Source organism: Camponotus vicinus, unplaced genomic scaffold (assembly GCF_025532165.1).
Source record: "Camponotus vicinus isolate PSW18456_S1 unplaced genomic scaffold, iyCamVici1.0 SCAF_13, whole genome shotgun sequence".
Lineage (NCBI taxonomy): Eukaryota > Metazoa > Arthropoda > Insecta > Hymenoptera > Formicidae > Camponotus > Camponotus vicinus.
The window spans coordinates 2,992,839-3,007,941 of NW_028141949.1; the positions used below are offsets into that span (position 1 = coordinate 2,992,839).

The 15,103-nt window shown below is 35.7% G+C and overlaps 4 protein-coding genes across 9 annotated transcripts; 2 read left to right on the forward strand and 2 right to left on the reverse strand.

Annotated features, from left to right (window-relative positions):
* Positions 1-125: 125 nt before the first annotated feature.
* Stl (ADAMTS metallopeptidase stall) lies at positions 126-4,372 on the forward strand. Of its 2 annotated transcripts, none has more exons than XM_083086108.1 (5): positions 126-733; positions 1,166-1,378; positions 1,509-2,227; positions 2,300-2,694; positions 2,905-4,372. In XM_083086108.1, the coding sequence occupies exons 1-5, from the start codon at positions 614-616 to the stop codon at positions 3,696-3,698; spliced, it is 2,241 nt and encodes a 746-aa protein (XP_082942234.1). In that variant the 5' UTR covers positions 126-613; the 3' UTR covers positions 3,699-4,372. The 2 variants fall into 2 exon arrangements, with proteins under 2 accessions (XP_082942234.1, XP_082942235.1); XM_083086109.1 differs by having other exon boundaries at positions 2,324-2,694.
* Positions 4,186-7,736, reverse strand: LOC145963851 (dnaJ protein homolog 1). The gene is made up of 2 exons (XM_083086122.1): positions 7,580-7,736; positions 4,186-6,348 (listed from the first exon to the last, which is right to left on the reverse strand). Exon 2 carries the CDS (start codon positions 6,319-6,321, stop codon positions 5,272-5,274), a length of 1,050 nt encoding a protein of 349 aa, XP_082942248.1. The 5' UTR covers positions 6,322-6,348; positions 7,580-7,736; the 3' UTR covers positions 4,186-5,271.
* Positions 7,580-10,890, reverse strand: Atac2 (Ada2a-containing complex component 2). Of its 2 annotated transcripts, XM_083086112.1 has the most exons (7): positions 10,581-10,890; positions 9,953-10,169; positions 9,723-9,871; positions 9,423-9,644; positions 9,041-9,352; positions 8,455-8,979; positions 7,580-8,378 (listed from the first exon to the last, which is right to left on the reverse strand). In XM_083086112.1, exons 1-7 carry the CDS (start codon positions 10,630-10,632, stop codon positions 8,023-8,025), a joined length of 1,833 nt encoding a protein of 610 aa, XP_082942238.1. In that variant the 5' UTR covers positions 10,633-10,890; the 3' UTR covers positions 7,580-8,022. The 2 variants fall into 2 exon arrangements, with proteins under 2 accessions (XP_082942238.1, XP_082942237.1); XM_083086111.1 differs by having other exon boundaries at positions 9,953-10,890.
* LOC145963848 (replication protein A 70 kDa DNA-binding subunit-like) lies at positions 10,627-15,084 on the forward strand. 4 transcript variants are annotated; one of them, XM_083086114.1, is made up of 13 exons: positions 10,627-10,858; positions 10,923-10,970; positions 11,300-11,499; positions 11,594-11,742; positions 11,849-11,948; positions 12,015-12,177; positions 12,270-12,474; positions 12,848-12,960; positions 13,040-13,206; positions 13,380-13,611; positions 14,024-14,107; positions 14,196-14,390; positions 14,559-15,084. In XM_083086114.1, the coding sequence occupies exons 1-13, from the start codon at positions 10,829-10,831 to the stop codon at positions 14,679-14,681; spliced, it is 1,809 nt and encodes a 602-aa protein (XP_082942240.1). In that variant the 5' UTR covers positions 10,627-10,828; the 3' UTR covers positions 14,682-15,084. The 4 variants fall into 4 exon arrangements, with proteins under 4 accessions (XP_082942240.1, XP_082942241.1, XP_082942239.1 ...); XM_083086115.1 differs by having other exon boundaries at positions 11,594-11,658; XM_083086113.1 differs by having other exon boundaries at positions 11,594-11,748; positions 14,559-15,082.
* Positions 15,085-15,103: the final 19 nt, after the last annotated feature.

Genomic DNA, 15,103 nt, shown 5'->3' on the forward strand with positions numbered 1-15,103 from the left:
ATAACGTTTTTTCTCTTTCATTTCTACCTTCCCGCATTTAACGGTTTTCTAGCGGTATTTATGGAATAACGTTATATAAATGGAACGATTGCTCTCTCCTTCTCTTTCTCTCTGATTATTAACATAATTATCATTATTTCTTTTGGCTAATTGCGCGAAACAAAACATGACTATCGAGGTCCGATAAAATGATAATGATTTGGAGAGTGTAGAATCTAAGAAATCAAATTGTCAATTAAAGGCAAGTGTGCGACTATTGTTGCCTATGACATGCTACACATATCAGCGATAAATCAATTTTTCACTGAAAATTATATCGAACAGGTAATCTAGGTAAATCACAAATTATATAATTACGGCTCAAAATCAATGTATAAAATATATGCACGTACATAAAAGATATGTACATATAGAGATATCACTGACACTACGGATGTTTTTGAATACAGGTGCCAGCATGCATTTTGTACGCGAATTTCTGAAATGATAAAAAAATATGCGGGTTTTATAACACGCGCATATGTGTGTATATGTATTTAAAAATATATAAAGAGACGTTAACATTATAATCTTCCAACTACTCTTGAACTTGAAATAACATGAGGTAAAGAGCATGTCGTCCTTCGTATTAAGGTTGCTATTGATGATTTTATTGAACGAAGTGTACACTTATAATACGCAAGACAGTGAAGTGATATTGCTACCGATATGGGACTCGAAAGGTGCACTGGAGGTATGTATTATGTGATAATAAAATATTTTTTATTCTTTAAAATTTACCCGGGAAAAAGAACACATTAATCAAATATAAATAAATATATAAAATCTATGTTTTCTCTCTCTTGTATAATATTTATCCGCATAAGAAAAATAATAAGAAAATTGACAATAATTAAAAGAATAATTCTCATCTTTTTAGAAAAATAACATTTGAAGAGAAAGTAAAAAAAAATTCTCTTATATATAAATGTATAATTATACATGAGCAAAATTTTTTTATATTTCACTTTTCTAAGAAAAATGATGTAAAAATTCTAATTATTTTCCCTCTAAGACATTTTACACATATAATAATATATTTATATTTAATTACACATGTAGACTTTTTCTCCGGGCAGATGTCGAAGAAAATTTTTAATATATATATTATCCAATTTGTGCACAGATTCCTTTAACTTTTAAAGTATTCGGGCAAATGGTCCAGCTGAGCCTACGTAGAAATGACAAAATTGTATCGTCCGAGTTTCAAGTATGGAAACATAATGCTAGAGGCGTCACGGAAGAGTTGTCGCAATTAAATGCACCAGCTCCTTGCTATTATCTTCACCAGGATCATATCGGCTCTGCGGCCATAAGTTTCTGCCAAGGACATGGCTTGGTCAGTAATATTTCTAAAAAGGAAAAAATCTATTCCTTTATTCATCCTCTTTCTTTCTCTTTTTCTGTCTCTTTTTCTATTCATTTCATGTAGAGAATATAAAAAACAAACATATCTCTGTTGGAAGTAGCACGGACTTGTCTTTCTGGAGAACGTCACGTTGGAGATCACGCCGTTACGAAAGGGTATCGAGTCTTCGCCCTTACTCGACGATGATCTTTATATCAAGGAAGAAGCCGACCTTCCCGGTGAACCTCATGTGGTTAAACGATCACCCATCCGAACTCCGAATCTCGAGACTCCAAAGCGAACACGAGCTACGAAAGAGCGATTGACGTTAGAACTTGCTGTCTTCTTCGACGAAGCAGCATATCGTTTGTTCTCACCCTTCCTGGACGGGGACGATGAAAAGATTCGCGATATGTTGTTAGCGTACGTGAACGGCATCCAAGCTTTATATCATCATCCGAGCCTCGGTGTCTCAATCGATATCTCGTTGATACGACTGGACGTTATGGAGAGGCAACCGCTGGACCTGCCACACTTTGGCGGCGAGAGAGGCAGCCTGTTGAATTCGTTTTGCTATTACGCAAACGCCCGTAATCCCACGGAAGATACCCACCCGCGCCATTGGGACATGGGTCTCTACGTGACCGGGTTGGATCTTTACGCGCTCGAGAATGGGAGAAGAAACGGCGCCACCATGGGATTAGCTACCGTCGGTGGTCTATGCATTCCGCTTTATTCCTGCGTGATAGCGGAATTGGGAGTCACGGATCAGCTCGGGAAACCGTATCCGTCCGCGGGCTTTACCTCGGTTTTTATCGCCGCTCACGAAATCGGCCACAAGTAAGTTATCCTTAAGATAAAAGACCTAAAAGAAAGTCCATGAAATAATCAAATATAAACATATAAATATAGAGATGTGGCCTGTCCATTTAAAAGTCTAGGAATGCATCACGACTCGAGCGGCAACGCGTGTCCGAAGGACGGATACATAATGTCTCCCAGTAGGGGTGTTCGAGGTGAGACAGTTTGGTCAGGCTGCAGCCGCGAGATAGCCGAGACTCTTCCACGGACGAAGCCTTGTCTCCTAGATTGGCCTGAGCCAGGAAACACCTCGGATGCGGCTGCATACGACCATTATTCGCGTTATCGCGACCTACCCGGAAGAGAATGGACCGCCAAAAGGCAATGCGAATTACTCCTACGCGACAAGGATGCGGACGTCGTCACGTTGTTTCAGTCTTGTCAGTCCCTGCGATGCGAGACACCTCACAGGAGTGGATATTACTTCGCGGGACCGGCGTTGGATGGTTAAACATCTTTTCCACGCTGATACCCTAGATAATCAACTGTCTATGAAGTTGCTGTCATGTTGCCAACAATCGCTGACAATTATTGACATGACAACAATATTATTAATCATATTAATTCACATGACAACAATATGATTGATCATGCTTAGTTATCTGAGTAGGCTGGGCTGACTCCACGTTAAGCTAACTCGTTTTATCCTTTTTAAGGAACTCGTTGCGGACCCGATAGCGAATGTCGTGGCGGAGAATGCGTGCAGGTTCTCGATCAGCCGTCTGACAGCAAAAGAGGTAGCTGGAGCGAGTGGAAGGAAGGTTCCTGCAGTAGTGGTTGCTTGCAACGGTCCAGAGGCGCTCGAATTAGACGACGGTTTTGCGAAGATCGGGGTCATAGAAGAGAGGCGACGAGCTGCAAAGGGCCGCATTACGATGTGCTCCTTTGTAATGACGATAAACTTTGCGGAAAGAAACGCAGAACGATCAGCGAATTCGCCACGTTGAAGTGCGCCCTTTTCAGCGAGAAGCTGCCGGAATTAGATGGTGCAACGAAAGGATTGCAGGCAGATCACGAAGCTGATAAGCCATGGATGGCCTGCGCGATATTTTGCCGACGAAGGGACATCGCTGCTTATTACGCGCCGCGGGTGGAGCTAAATGATCTCGGCCTCGACCCGTATCTACCCGATGGAACGTGGTGCCACGTCGAGGAGGGCCGGGATTATTTCTGTCGTCGGCATCACTGTCTGCCGGAGAACTTTCTATTCGAGAAAAAATCGCCGAGCAAGGATTATCGGTACGAGGAGGAATTGGGGCCGCAAAATGCAGGGAATCGGCTCGGATCGGTTAACCGACTCGTCAAATATCTAACAACGGGCCCAGATGGTTTGCCGTTGTTGACTTCCGTGTCACGCGACGTTACCTCCCCGTCCGGCGAAGATGAGTGGATTGACAAAGATTATATCGAATTACCCGCATCCGAAGCGAGCTTTTCCATCGCTTATTAATAACGGCGAAAGAAAAAAGGGAAAAATGAATCAGTAGTTCTTAGTCAGTATTTCGACACGCTTCCGGGGAGGGGAATAAACGCAGAATGGTCGTGCTCTCTCGTTCCATATGAGAAAGCGCCTCGAGAGATAGCACGGGAGCAATGACGTCATCCCCTTCCCCCTACTTTGCCGTCTATTTTAAGAGTGTCCCGAGTATTATATTCGTATTTATATAGAAGCAGGACGGGGAGACCTGTAACTCGGTAGATAGAACGATCGTCTGATAATCGGTAGGTCTTGAGTTCAATCTCGACTCGTGTCACCCCACATAAGGTAATGGATACATTTAAGTAGGATTAAAAATATCTGTGAGAAGGCAGACCCGCTGTTTTATTATACAAAGTATGCAAGATGAAAAAGCATGGTACTGCATCTTAAAAGAATGGAAAAGCTCTTTTTCTAGGAGCGAGAAGCAGGAGAATCGAAGGCAAAAAATATACGTATATAACTCTTATAATTTAATAATTTTCATATTATTTAGCGTACAAATAATTAATAAACTGTTAAACTTAGGAGCACGTTATATAACGGGACGATCGGTTAAACGATCGGACTTATTATAATTCGTCTTAATGCTTAATATAAACAAGTTTTCCTCTATTAGACAAAATGTACGTACGAAAAAAAAGAAACTGTATGTACAAGACCCATCGCGCAATATTCACAAACTTTGTTTCATATTTTTTCGCGTTCTCGACTGACTCGACTATATATATATACATATATATGTTTCCATGTCACTATATATATTAAAGTAGATACAGACTTGTTGCATATCGTATATTATCATTGTGTGAATATTAAAATATTAATAATTAATGTATATATATACACAATGATCATTTACGAGTCTGTATGTACGCGCCTTTATTTGCTGCGAGTTTGCGAACCTTGATTAAATGAAACACATCAAGTTTCTGACATTGCACTGTTCTTACGTTGTCTTACAACCTTCGTACATACCACACATACATCTCTACGCACACACGTACACCCACGCATACGTACAATAGAGGAAACAAAGATCCAGACGCGACGGTCACACAAATATTAGCAATAATAATAATAATAATATAATAAGTTTTCTTTCTATAATAATTCTATTATTATATTAATATACAATTTAATGTATGTGTATATATATATGTATATATACACATATACATATACATATATATTCGTCTTTAGTCAATCAATTGGACTATCATTACGCGCGTAGAGGCCGCTGTGATAGAGACGCCAATTCGTCGAATTTCAATTCAAACTCGTCGAACATTGACGTAGCGTCGAAGAAAGTAAAACATGCTTAATTTTCGGTCTCTACGAGCAAATCGCGGAGACATTTAATCGCTCTCGATCATTATGCTGTATTTATTTGTTGTCATCATCGTGGCTGGATACCCACATCTCTGTGTACTAGAACGCACACGAGACGTATCATACTCTCAACGATCGGGACGATTAGGTGATGTCCAATTGCGTTGATATTTCTTACGTCGTACATTATTTTTTGATTCATCATTATTTGAGCTCAATTGGGTAGCGTGTCATACAATATATCCTTAGCACTTTGTGTCAAATTTTCTGGGAATTTAATGTCAAACGACACGAGCAAATCACCCTTCCGCGATGGCTCCTTCGGAAATGGCAGACCGTGCCCTTGGAACCTCTTGACAGTATTCGGCTTGATAATTTCTCTCGTCAGATTCAAAGGTATTTTCTCGCCGGTTAGCGTAGGAACTTCGACGATGGTACCGCATAAAGCTTGCTTTAAGCTCATTTTACATGAATACCTAATGTCACTGCCTTCTCTCCTGAATAACGGATGCGGCTTGTCTCTAATGATAAAAACGATATCTGCCGGTTCCCTTCTCGGCGACTGATCGCCCTCCTTTTGGAAAGTGATCTTGGTACCAGCTTTCCAGCCTGGTTTCACATTGATAGTGAGAAGCTTGTCCTCTTTCTTGGTGCTACCGTCCGGCTGTATGGCCCGTCTGCATATTTTCATCTTCTTCGTGCAACCGCGTAGAATTTCCTCCAAGCTGATATACAAATCGTGTTCGATGGCCGGATCTTGCGCGCGATCTCTGCCAGCGGCTTTACCAGTATTCGGACTCGCAAAGTTGAACGAGTGCGATCTAAAGGCGCCACCTTGTCGCGGTGGTCCCATGCCGCCGAGTCCGAAGGGATCCATATCGATGTCCATGTCATCCTCGTGGAAGGTGAATCCTCCGCGGTTACCGAATTCGAACAGATTGTGGAAAGGACTGGCCGAGCCGAAGAATTGAGCGAACGTCGCCCTGGGATCTCCGTGGAAGGTGTACGTGGCTCCTCCTCCGCCTCCACCAGCAGATGCGCCTCCCTTGAGACCCTCCTCGCCGAATTTGTCATAGACTTCCCTCTTCTTCGCATCCGACAACACTTCGTACGCCTCGGCTATTTCCTTAAATTTTTCCTCGGCACCGGGACTCCTGTTCTTGTCGGGATGATACCGCAAAGCTAACTTTCTGTAAGCCTTTTTTATCTCCTCGTCGCTCGCTCCTTTGGCTATGCCGAGTATTTTATAATAGTCCTTCCCCATTTTCCTTCTATTTCGCCTCTATTGTTTCTGAAACAATATCCAAACGTTTTTTTTAATATATACAAATTAATCGAAGATTTGCATATGTATTTCTATTCTTTTTCTTCTTAATTCTTATATAATGTATGTGCATGTATGTATACGTTAATTTACCAGAATATATTTCTTTGAAAAGAGTCAATGTCAAATAATTGCAATTATTAATCGCTTTAATATTAAAACATGATAAACATATTTTAAAATTATTTAATTTTTAAAAATATTCATAAAAAGAAATGTTAGACACAAAAGAAGAGCCCTATGTAAATTAAAAATTTCCGATTAATAATGAAATATATTTCAAAGTTCTTTCACTTTTATACTTGCATTATTAAATTAAATATTTTTGATGTTGGCAATTTTTTTTTAAATACATGGCTTTCATGTATGCGTTATAAGTCTTAAAATACCAACATTTGTCATGCTTTACATTAAAGCGACCAATTGTGAGCGCACGATCATTCGATATCGACTCTTTCAAGCTGCCAAGAAGATACACAAAGTATATTCTGATAAACTATTTCAATTTATGTCTTCAATACATGTATAATTTAAAATTAGAATTCAATTACGCACACATCTTCGCCAGAATATTTCTTTTTGCTCGAAGGGATATCGAGTTATGATTCGAAGAAGGAAAAAGAAACTATACGTTTCGCACGCGTTCACGGACACGCATTCGCGTGTACGTATGTCGCATGTATGTATTTGCGGTCCCGTGTGTGCGATTATAACAGGAATGTACTAGAATCGCCGCGAATACGCGGAACGCGACCCGAGTATTTATGGTCGAATTTTCTGCCATTTTTTTCGCGACTCGACGAGTCGCGAAAGGTGGAGAACCGCACCACGGGAGCCTCCGATATGCCACCCACGTACGATCACCGATCTATCTATTTCTGGCAATGATGACCGCGAATATACGACGAATGTTTCGCGCGATTCACGAGCTGCAACGCAAAAATAAATACCCCACCCGAAGCAAGCTCCGTGACTCGTTGCGGTTGATCGTCGTCCACCGTTGTATCCTTCACGAATGAATCGCATCGCGATCTACGAGAGGGATCTACGCGAGAACATACGGAGATTATGCCGATTGATTCGACATTTCGTCTCTCTCTTTCGTTCAAATTGATAAAGCGTTACGCAAGGTTACCATGAATCGGAGCGACACATCTCCTTTTCTCGTGCACCCTTCGTTGCGTTTCATGTTACTTACTTTATAATTATTTCCTATTCTTCAAGCACGTTTCACGTATGGACACTCGGAGTACAAAAGATACGCATACGCTCGCGAAATTTCACAAAGAATAGTCGCGAGACGATCTCTCCCAACGACACTCGATACTCCTGGGTCACGTACTAAACTGTCGCGTAACCCCGCAGTCCATATATATATAAACTTCCCATCTAGCAGCTTCCGGAACTTTCGAGAATGAATCGACGCCATTTCCGCGACGTCGTCGATGACGTCAAACTAGGCAGCCTTGCTTGGCGCGAATTTCAAATCTGTGCGATCTTCTCTCTCTCTCTCTCTCTGCTATTTATTTTTCCCAATACTTGGATGGCACAGAAGGAGAATATTGTAAACGAATCGAATAACGTGAAAGTATGTTTTACAGACAAAAGAGATTCTGTGGATCAGCAAGACTTTATTTCCCATCATCTGCTTAAACGTAAGAACAGAGCGTGTCTGCACTCTCGTGAATTCGGAGGCATATACTTGTCATAGAAATCTTGAATAAACTCTTCTACTTTGAAACCAAACTTTTGGTATAATATTAAAGCGGGATTGGTAACCGACACATGTAGCGTGACATCCTGTCCCATACAAGTTTGTATCAGATGATACAGCATGAAGGTGCCAATGCCTGATCTTCGCCACTCTGGACGCGTTAAGAAAAAGTTAATGTAAGACTCGTTATAGCTTACATACGGCACTAATATCGCGAAACCTATGACTAATTTCTTGTACAGCACGACGCACGTGAAATCTGGATATTGCAAACACTCGGTCACTGAAATAAAAGTATGATACATTAGATATGCAAGATGGGACGACACCACTTGGCAAACAAACTATTATCTACTTACAATCTATATCGGGCCAAAAAAATTGTCTACAGAGACTATTGATCGCAGGAATGTGTTGTGGTCTAATGTAAGAATAATCTATAGACGCTCTTGGCGGTGGTTTCCATTGTGGATTGTTCCTATTTGTTTTCGCCAGCAGCTCTTCCATGATCCTTAACCATAGTGGTTGACAAGAAGTATCTCGTCTTATAAACGGTTTCAAAAGTCTATTCGTATATGGACTGTGTACAGATGTAGGCTCATAGTGACCCTGCAATCTATGTTCAAAAACGTATCCCAGATCGTCGTTAAAAAATCGATCCAATACTCGTCCGTTATCTTTAGATAATATTGCAGATGATCTTAATTTAGATCCAAAACGATCAATGTCCAATAATGGAAGTTGGTATTCCCGTTTTATTTTTCGCACCGCTAATTTTCTATATAATCTTTTAACAGCGGGCGGTGCTTTCGAGAGATCAGTCTTCTTGATTCTTTGCAATAAATATAATTCTTCCTGATAAGTCATGCGTGGTATTTTATCATCTGTAATATACACAATATATAGATTTTATATTGTACATGCAATTTGATAAAAAATAATTACCAGTAGCAGCAAATGACTTAGACCAAGGCCATTGATGACGCTTTGTTTCTTTAAACAAAGAAACTGGAGGCTGCTCTCGTATAGAAACGGCACTGTCGGTACTTTCTTCGTCATATCTTTCTTCCTCTATTGTTTTAATTTCATCAGCAGTAGATTTTGGCGATAAAGAATTCGAATTGTATAACCAATCGCAATTATCCATCAATTGTGTCAAATGAAAATTGTTGTTTTCATATTGACAATCGCTCATTAAATCGGAAATGGACGGAACTTCATTCTCATGTAATATTATATCATCCTCGAGATCCATGTCTACAAAATATCACTTTTTTACAAAACATTCAGCATTTGTACATTTTATTTCTTGCCATCTATTATATACCATTTGGCTCATCTTCTTCAAATAGAAAATCAGACAATGTCTCTGTAGGTTGAACATATGCATGGGAATATAACAATGAATTTTTGTTTTTAAATAAGTCCCCGCTACAGTTGCTATCCTCTCCAACAGATATACTAGAATCTGACGGCGCAGGGCTGTTTAATGCTTTAGAAGGTAGTTTCAAACCAACATGTTTTTTTTTATCAATTAACATTTTGCTATCTGTGGAAATAGAAATTATACTTATTAGTAATGCTCTCTACAAATTGCATATATATTATGTAATTTCACTTGTATTACTTCTAGCTATTAAAATTTCAGGTGGATCATTGTCTAATAATTTCCACCATCCAGATTCCCCCAATTCGTTGGTGCCAGACTTGAAAAAAATTCCACTGTAATGGGACAGTGTACCAGATATAGTGCCGATCCAATTTTTCTTTCTTTTCCTAAGTAAATATTAAAATTATATTTGAAAACATATTCAAAAGATATGGGCTAATATAAATATAATGATACAGAGTACTTACACAGTTTTCTTGAACAAATAATCCCAATTTCTGTCCACAAAAGTACTAATATCAGATTTCCAATGAAAGTATCCTCTTTTACTGATACCGCTTGATTTTTCACGTAGATTGTAAAGCGTCAAGATGATAACATTGAGCCATGGCATTCTATCGCGTACAATTGTTTCCTCACCCAGTGGATTGCAAGAAGCACAATTAAGCTCGAAGAAAACATCCCCTACGAAAGACATTGGAACACTGCCTCTCTCTAAACATACTATGTGTATCCTTTTGTCGCATCCACTACAATGTAACGACGGTTTATCATAAGGATCGCATGCTTTTCCACAATTCTTGCAACTTTCCGAGCTCTCAGCCTCACTCAGTTCTTCCTGGGGATTTGTTGTGCTTTCAACAACTTTTGACATCTTATTCTCTTAAAAAAAGGAATGAACTAAAGGAAGAATCTACTTAACCTCTACTTTTCATTATTTCATTCAATAATTGGATAAGTAGGTAGTTGGATAATAAAGATTCAAATTCTACAAAACTAACAAAATTTAGCGGAGACTGAAATCCGCTTAAGGAAGATTGGATCCAACCTAGCGAGATAAAATTTGAATTTATGTCAGCAGCACGTTGTACATACACATGTAAGTGCGTAGAGAGGATACGCTTTGCGTCCACGTGTTCATTCGCATCCCCTCCACCCTCCATGTGCGATTGCAATCTGGCCAGCTTCCAGCTGTCTAGCATCTCTGGATCAGAGAGTACTGGAGAGATGCCGAATAATAAAACATACGTAATTAGTTGTAAAGACCGAATGTTCTTTTGTTTAACGAGAGATCCATCAAGATTTTTGATCGCATTAAAAATAATTCAGAATAATCTGCAATCATGTATAATCTAACGAAAGGAGCATTAGATGTAAGTTTGTCGAAAGCCTATCGTTATTGCGTTGTATTTGAGATAAGGAAGTTTATTGTTTCAGGAAATCATGAATGGTGTAGATATAAAAAAACCGGTGCTTCAAATATTGGTAAGCCTAATGATTATACAGAAAGAATAATATTTGACAGATTTTGATTTTTGGCTTTTTCTAAAATATGTATGGATTGAAAATTCAGAAAATTTTACACAGAGCTACATTACTTTAACAATAAAGTTTTTGTAAGAATTAATATATGAAACATCACGATATAATTAAACTTTTATTGTTTTTGTATGGACACATAGATATCAAAGTATTCTTAATTATTTTGATTTTTGAAACATAATTTATATATATAATTGTATTTCTAAGTATATCAGTTTTATTTTATTCTTTTATAATATGAAATCTTAAATATATTAATTACAATCTTGTAGGGTTACAAAAAAATACCTTCATCCATTAATACAGATGATCGATATAGATTACTTTTATCTGATGGGCATAGATTAAATTCGTTCACAATGTTGGTTACTCATTTAAATCATTTGATAACAAATAATACTTTGACTCAATATACAGTTTGCAAAATATTAAATTATGCCTTAACTTCAGTTAACAATAATGGAAAGGAAAGGTATTTAATTTAATTCTTCATATATACATTAAACAAACAATTTAATTCAAAAGTGTATATTCTATTTAAGTGTATATTCTATTTAATTTAATAGACGTATAATGCTAATACTGGATATTGAGGTGCTATTTCCTGGCAACGAAGTTGGCTACAGAATAGGTAATCCAACGAACACAGATAACAAATTGCGGCTTGAATATGTAACTACATCTAATACATCTACAGCAACATCTTACCAGACTAGTAATAGTAATAGATTAATAATATTATTTTGTCAATTGTTCTGTTTTGGATGTATATTTAACACGACACTTTATGATTGAATAAAAAATTATTTTGTTTATAATAGTTGGTACAATCGAAAAGAATATTTTAAATCATGATACATCTTCTACATCATTCTATATATCAACTATACCAATTGCAATGTTAAGTCCATATCAAAATAGGTGGGTGAAATCAATTCTAAGATATATTTTTAGATACAAAAGATATTACAAAAAAATATTCTATAGGTGGATAATCAAGGCTCGTGTGACAAATAAATCTACAATTAGAACGTGGAGCAATTCTCGTGGAGAAGGCAAACTGTTCTCCATGGATTTAATTGATGAAAGCGGTGAAATTCGATGTGTTGCGTTCAATAAACAATGTGATACGTTCTATGACTTAATAGATGTATGTATCATCAATGAATTGATACTAGTATTATTCAAATCAATGACATATATTTTTTTCCTGTAAAAAATTGAATTATATGTTTTATTTAGGTTGGTAATGTATATTATATTTCGCGGTGTAAATTGAAAACGGCGAATAAACAGTTCAGTACATTGAAAAATGATTATGAGATGACATTAACTGATGATACAATGATTTCGCCATGTCATAAAAACTGTGATAACATTCCGATGCAACAGTTTGATTTCTGTCCGATAAGTCAAGTGGAAAGCAAGGAACAAAATGATTTGATTGGTAATGTGCTCATAAAAAATAATTTCTAATTAAATTTCAAATATTAGTACAATAGGTAATCTTTTCATATTGAAGTTTTTGAAATATCTCTCCTTAATTTTTGTGTGATAAAATGATATAAAATATTATATTAATTGTTAATATCTATATTATTTTTATCTATTTTTTTGTTGTACTATCTTTAAAAATGCTTAGTTATTAGTTGATAACTAGCTAAATTTCAATATATAATAATAAATACAATAATATATAATAAATATATATCAATGCTAAATTTATGATATAAAGTAAGATGTAACTATCAATATGTAACTATACATTTTAAATAGGAAATTGCAATATTGTATATATAACAATATTATACTTATAACAGATATCTTGGGCGTCGTTACGACATTTAACGATATACAACACATTATACAGCGAACTACTGGCAAAGAACTTATTAAGAGAGATATCAATCTCATAGATGACAGTGGTGCAATGGTACACGCAATTTCTTGACTCGTCAAATTTGAATATTTTCTTATTATGGACGAATAAAATGAATTTTCTTTTATATCAGATATGTGTCGCATTGTGGGGGAAAGAAGCTGAAGATTTTGATGGTTTTAATAATCCAATCTTAGCCATCAAGGGAGCACGTGTTGGTGAATTCAATGGTGGAAAAAATTTATCCCTTATAAATTCATCTGTACTAAAAAAAGATCCAGACTTACCAGAAGCACATAAGTATATATCATTGACTACATTACTTAAATGGATTTTTGAAACCATATTTGTACTTAATTACATATGCACACATGTATAGTTACACAAATATGGTGCATAAGATTATATAGTAATATAAGTAATATATACAGTAATATAATTTTTATGTATTATATATATAATGCATGTTTCAGATTGCGCAAATGGTATACTGCAGCAAATCATTTGGAGAATGTTAAATTTTTGTCTAGATCAAGTGGAGGCGATTTTAACACGCCATTATACACTTTCCGAGAAATGACCGAAGCACGATTGGGGGAAAAATTGAATTTTACAGATTCGTATAAGGTGGTGGCGACTATTAATTTAATTCGCGTAGAAAATTCTATCTATAAAGCATGTCCTATAGATAGTTGTAGAAAGAAGGTGAGTTATATATGCGAATCGTGCATATTTATAAAGCGGAAATTTGTGACATTTTCAATGTGCTATTCACATGTGCTATGTAATTATATATATTAATTGAAAATATAGACGTAAATTAATAAATTTTAGACGAGGATGAAAACAAAGGAATTTTCAACTTTTCAAAGAAAAAATTTTGTATCAACTTTCTCAGTTTTTTCCTTCATAATAACTTGTGATTATTATATCATTTGAATAATATAATCGAAAGTTAAAAAAGATTTTCTGATGAAACTATTTATTGAATATATTTATAAAATATGAATTTTATTAAGTTTGATATGTTTCTCGATGCTGTAGTATACTGTAATATCTTAAATGTAAAGATTACATATTAGGCTTATACGAGTTACTGTGAAATATTTGATTTCAGTTGATTGATCAATCTACTGGAATATTTAGATGTGAGAAGTGTAATAAAGATTATCCGAATTTTGTTTATCGCTTATTGGCAAATGTACGTATTAACTTTTTTATATTTTCCTCATTTTTTAACTTAAAAACTTATTTTTGGAATACATATAATTGATTGTAATAATTCTCAGATGAATATAGCAGACGCGACAGGCAATCGCTGGACAATTGCCTTCAATGAAGTAGCCGAAAAGATATTGGGTATATCGGCACAAGAATTAGGAGAATTGAAGGAAAATGATAATGACGCTTATATGGAGAAACTTAATGAGGCAAATTTCAAAAGGTTCATATTCAGTTTGAGGGTAAAATCGGAAGTTTTTCAGGTAATCAATTCATTATGTATTTTAGTGTATTAATAAGATTATTCTTCCATAATTTTATTTCTTATTAGTCCTTTTTTTCTTTAACATTATATATAAATCATTATATATCATTATATTTTAAAAAATATATTTTATTTTCCATTTTCGAGTAATTTTTATATCTTTCAGGATGAGATGAGAATAAAACATACTTGCACATCAGTTGTACCATTAAATTATAAAACTCATCTAACATATTTGATAGATAAAGTTTCCAAGGTGGTACATATTGAGAAATTGGAATCTAACTAAAAATTTCATTTTGATAAAAGATAAGTTTAAGTTTAAAACTTATTGATAATATACTTAATACTTATTAATGATATTACTTATTGATAGTTGTGCAATAATTTAAATATTATTTTTTCTTTAAGGTAATTTTTCTTTTATTTGAATTGTTTATTAATTGTGTGAGATAAAATATTTTTAGTACAAATAAAGAAAAAGCATGTAAAATGATTTATATTCAAAGAAATATTGAATTAAAACATTTACAAGTTATATTAATAATATTAATCCAATATTATTTTTTAAAAATTTTTCTTTCCATTCTTTCTACAAAAATTTGTTTTTCTCAAATTTATCTTTGATAATTTGAATTCTCTACTGTGGATCTGTAGATATTTATGTATAAAATATAATATATGTCACATAGTAAAATCCAAAACATCGTA